Genomic DNA, 5,317 nt, shown 5'->3' with positions numbered 1-5,317 from the left:
TCAGGGTGGTGCAGCACGGAGGTCCCTATGATTCGTGGCCGAGTCCTTACCAACAACATTAACCAGTCAACCCGCCCACCGAGGCCCACGCAGCAGAGAATGCCAGCGGCCACACACAGGGCCTAAAGGCTGAGCTTGCTTGGGAATCAGACACCTTTTGGCTAAAAGATTTTAGCATGCCAGATGGGTGGAATGGACAGACGGCTGGGCTCCAGAGCAGCCTTGGTGACTGGGAGAGGGGCCACGGTCACTGACTGGGCAGCAGGGCGGGTAAAAGGGGGCTGAAACAGGAAGGGTGACTCTCCCCGCTCCTGACCTGCCCAACAGTACGCCAAGGACCAAGAAAGGGCTCAGGGGCCAGGGGCTTTGTCCTGGGGCTCAGGGGCCCCGTGCACACGTTTTACCACGGGTGCCCTCGGAACGCCTGAGCGGGACGTGGTCGGCTCCCAGCCCTCGCTTTGCGCCCAGGAGCACGCTTCCACGGAATGCCTGGATCGATGTCCAGCACCCAAGACACAAACACTTACTGGGTCCACGGCACTGAATCGCTTAAGGTACTGCAGTGTCATGCTATTTCCAAATGGCCCGGGACTTTGTACATCAGGACTGCATGTAACAGAGGGATTGGGCTTCAATTTAACTCCCCTACCCTCGGGGTGACCTTGTGCCAATACCCAGAGGTGACAGAGGAGACATGACCGGGACCCACTGTGGTTAACAGCTCTCTGCACAGTCCAGCTTCCATCCGCACAAAGAGGACCCGCTTCTCCCCTAGGTGCCGACTGTCCTGACCTGGACAGCAGCTGCCTGGCTTAGAAAGTTCTGAGCAAGGCAGCAGCCTCCTCTGACTGCACTCTCTCCAACCCACTTTGCTCCCGGGGACCTACCAGAAGGTGCCCGGCAAAGCAGACCAGCAGGATGACGGTGAGAACAAGAAAGGCGAGGCCGAAGGAGACTCCCAGGGTGGTGGTTCTGTCAGGGAACAGAGAGGAAGAGGTTAGGGTGAGTGTGCTTTGAGAGCAGAACATGCTGTGTTAGGGGGCTCAGCTCTGAGTCATGGTGGTTCTCAGGAAGTGGAATGAAAGGCTGCCAGGTCGGTGATGGATTTACCTCTACGGTATATGGAGTTTTCAGTGGCTGATGAAACAAGGAGTGCTCAGGCCTTTCTTTCTGGTCTCCCTTTGTGTGGAAGCTCAGCCCCATAGACACACCCACGGCATGGATACTCATACCAGCCGTATGCTGGCGAGAATCAAGCCTGGCTCTCCACCATGGAGAACTCAATCCGTGGATCCCAGTGCCCCATCACTGTGGCCCCACTAGCTAGATGCCACCTTTCTCCAGTACGAAGTCCTGCTGGGAGGCAGAGCGTGGTCGAAGTTGTCAGTGATGCCATTTTCCTTAGATTCATAAGTAGCTCCTGGAAGCAGCATCCAGGAGATCAGGTCACACGGCGCTGCATAAATCTGCTCCGAAGGGCCTCTTGTAACATGCTAAAGCTAGTTAGAGACCGCTGACCCAAGCCATGGTATTTTCAATGGCTTCACTAGTGAAAGTTGGACAATGACTAAGGATGACAGAAGAACTGATTGATGCCTTTGCGTTGTGGTGCTGGAGAAGAGTGCTGAATAACCCATGAGCTGTGAAAGAATGAAAAGATCTCCCAGAAAGCACAAACGAATGCTTCTTGGAGGTGAGGAAGCTAAAGCGTTGTCTCGCCTACTCGGGCAGCTGCTAGGAGAGGCTATTCCTTGGAGAGGCTTGGAAAAGTGGTAAGTCAGCAAAGAGAGGAGAAACTCAGGCAGGGGTATCGACACAGTGGCCGTAACAGTGGACCTGAGAGTGTCAGAGATGGTGAGGACGGCACAGGGTGGATCAGGGGTCAAATTGGTTGCTCACAGGATCACAGTGAGTTATCACCATAGCCATCTAATAATGGAAAGGTCTGTGGTTCAAATCCACCAGTCTCTATGAGGGAGAAAGGCAGGCAGTCTCATCTGATAACGACTTACAGCTTGGGAACCTGATGGAGGGTGGGTGGCCACCAACGGCACGGGAGTTGTTATCACTAACTCAAAATAAAGTTCCTATGACAACTTCATGAAGAAGATTCAGCAACGGTATGCGTTAAGGTGACGACACCACCTTGCTCGCCCAAACTGAGAACTTGAGGGACCCGGTGCAGAAGGTCAAGGACTGCAGCCTTTAATACGGATTGAAGCTCAACATCAAGAAAACAAAGATTCTCACCACTGGGCCAGTAGGGAGCATAATGATGGATGAAGAAAAGACTGAAGTTGTTAGCAATTTCATCTTGCTCAGATCTGCAATCAACTCTCTTGGCATCAGCAACTCAGGAAATGAAAAGACCAACTGCACTGGAAAAATCTGCTGTCAAGGATTTCCCCAGAGTGCTAATGCAACAGTATCAGTCAAGAGACGAAGGTCTTCTCAATTGCTGCTGTGCGTGTGAGAGCTGGACAATGCCTACGGATGACAGAGGAACCGATGCCTTTGAGCTGAGAAGCTGCAGAAGAGCACTGAACATCCCACGGGCTGCCAAGAGAACAAACACGTCTGTCCCGGAGAGGGCGAAACCAGGCCACTCCTTGGAGGCAAGGATTTTGAAGCTTTATCTCACATACTTTTGGGTCTGTTGCCAGGAAAGGTCAGTCCTTGGAGAAGGACACCATGCTTGGAATGGCAGAAGGACAGCACAAGAAAGGAAGATCACTGAGGAGATGGCTTGACATTGATGGATGCGGGAAGAGGACCATGTGTGGTGGAGATGGTGAAGTTGGCTCAGGACGGGGCAAGGTTCAGAGCCACTTTCACAGGGTCATTGTGAGTTGACTCAGCGGCACACAGCAACAACATAATTATCTCAGGGGAGTTCTGAAGGCTTAGTGGTAAGGAATTGTCCTGAGAAGGAATAGGTATGTGGATCGAATTCACCAGCTGGTTCCTGGGAAGAAGACAGGCAGTCTCCTCCTGTGAGATTTACCACCTCTGAAGACCCACTGGAGGGTCAGCTACGGGTAGGTTCTGACTTGACGGTCCACACAACACAACAATCACAAGGAACTTTAATACAGAAGAAGTGCTTACTTCGCGACGGAAAGGGTTAGGCTTAATACTCTTCACTAAAACCACAATGCAAAGGCATCAGATTCCCTTTTTAGTCTTTATTTTATTATCCAGCTTTTAGATGCACAGAAAGCAATTGAAAAGAAAATGGCTTAGGTCAGTTTCACCTTAGTCTCTATGCTGTTATCTGTGCTCTTCAGTCCTGTAAAGAGGCCTTTGAGAGATGGAAACAACCCAAGTGCCCATCAACAAACGAATGGATAGAGCAGCTCTGGTATAGTCACACAATGAAATACTATGCAGCACTGAAAAACAAGGAACTCATGAAATAGTCTTCAAAATGGGTGATCCTGGAGGACATTATGCTGAGTGAACTATCTCAGTCACAAAAGGACAAATACTGCATGGTGCCACTGTTGTAAAACAGGACTGACAGTGGGGTTGAGGGAAGATAGAGAAGGAGGGGAGGAATGATGTATACTGCATTGAAACAGATGAGGCAAAGAACTGTTTAAAAGGGATATACGATTAGGTATTATTGTCATGACAAGAGTCCAGAATGAAGGCTGCACAGTAGAGTGGACTTGGGGGGAGGGACTGTATAACAATGAGAGAGTTTTACTTTTCAAGGAGAAGAGTGAATTGGAGGAGAGGGGGTGGACAGGGTGAAAAGTGCAACAATGAATGACCAGAAATGCTAAGTCTCTGTACACTTTCATTCAAATTAATAAAAACTCCAGGCCTTTGAGAGCAGACTCGCTCACTGAACTCCTCTTCTGATTTCTTCGCGGCTGCTTCCATGGTGTATTCTAGATCTAGCTTTTCTTCCTTGCTGTACACATCTCAGAGTTCTGCTGTGTTTACTGCTGCTACTTCACGGGCCCGTTTTGACACTTCTCCTAGAAAACTATTCATTTCATTTAGATTTTCAAATTCTGTCTAATTTGAAACAGTATCCCTATCTGGAAGAATGTCCTCAGGCATCTTAACGTTCTTTTTCTCCAGATTAAGAGTTCTTGAATTTTGCATATTCTGTTTATCGCAAAACAATAAGGTCTTATTATTAAAGTTTCTGCTTTCTAGTCACTTCCTGTATTATTCATTTCCGGAACAACTTTAAAAATCTTCGTTCAACTTTATTTTGGTTGTTATTTTTCTTTTTCTTGATTGCTATGTATTAGTCATCTAAGGATATAAATGTTCCTGTAATTACAGCTTTGTCCATATTCCACAGCTATTGATCTATTATTATTCACTGTCACTCCCTTCTAAAAAGCTCGTAATTTCAATTTCTATTTCTTCTCACACAATACTCATTCAGAAGTGTGATTTTTAAATTCTAAACCCAGATTATTTTCAGTTGGCCCTTGCTTTCTGTCATTTCAATGGCGTGGCCTGGGACTGTGGTGGCTCTCATTACCACGGTAAGAATTTGTTTTTCTTCTGGGTTGGGACCAACATAGTCTACTTTTGTGGGCTGCTGACAATGATGTGCATTCCTTTTCTTTCTGTCAATAAATCGCATTCTCTAAGTGCATCCGTTGACGGCAGCCCACTGAGCTAGCCCCTCACAGGCTTATTGATGCTTTTTGTTGCTTCAATTTTGGAACATATTAGCAATTCCAGCCATGACTGGGGTTTTCTCAATATATCTGAAAATGTTAACAATTTTGCTTTACTTATCTCAAATAGATGCTGTGGTACATACAATTTCATGACTGTTAAACTTTCTTGGTGATTGTTCCTTTTGTTGATGTAATTTTTTCCCCATGCTGGATGCCTTTCTTTTGAATTCTGTCTTGTCAGAAATTGATATTACCGCACTCTATGTGAATTTACTTCCACAACATTCTTTATTTCTACTCTTTCTCTGTCTTTTCTCCCCCTGGACCCTGTGTGTGGCTGACTTAGAGCCCAGTCTCTGAGCATATTTATTAGAATAGGGCTTTTCAACCCACTTCTGATTATGAAGTCTATCAATACCGCTCAGCTCACTTTGGTCTTATTTTGTGTTTCCTATTTAGAAGCTGTTATTTTCTCTCTCTCTTTTTTGAGCTTGTTAACTGATTAAGCTGTGTTTGCTTTGTCTTTTCTACCTACCCTCCTTCCCTTTTTTTTTGAAGTTTTACAAACAATGGTCTTGTTGTCAAACGATAAAGAGTACGAACAATTGTTGTGTTGTGCACCACAGAGCCGGAATGACTCATAGCTGACCGTTCAGCAGGTTTTC

The 5,317-nt window shown here is 46.8% G+C and overlaps 1 protein-coding gene across 1 annotated transcript in view; it reads right to left on the bottom strand.

Annotated features, from left to right (window-relative positions):
• The window catches only part of ADCY2 (adenylate cyclase 2 (brain)), a 388,416-nt gene that overhangs the window by 50,797 nt on the left and 332,302 nt on the right, over positions 1–5,317 (bottom strand). The window contains exon 14 of the mRNA XM_006902167.1: positions 888–972. Within this exon, the coding sequence (XP_006902229.1) occupies positions 888–972 (85 nt within the window). The remainder of the gene's footprint in view (positions 1–887; positions 973–5,317) is intronic.

Source organism: Elephantulus edwardii, unplaced genomic scaffold (assembly GCF_000299155.1).
Source record: "Elephantulus edwardii isolate Elephantulus edwardi_28Jun2011 unplaced genomic scaffold, EleEdw1.0 scaffold00375, whole genome shotgun sequence".
Classification (NCBI taxonomy): Eukaryota; Metazoa; Chordata; class Mammalia; order Macroscelidea; family Macroscelididae; genus Elephantulus; species Elephantulus edwardii.
Note: the sequence above shows the minus strand (reverse complement) of the source record. Positions and strands in the feature narration are given on the sequence as shown.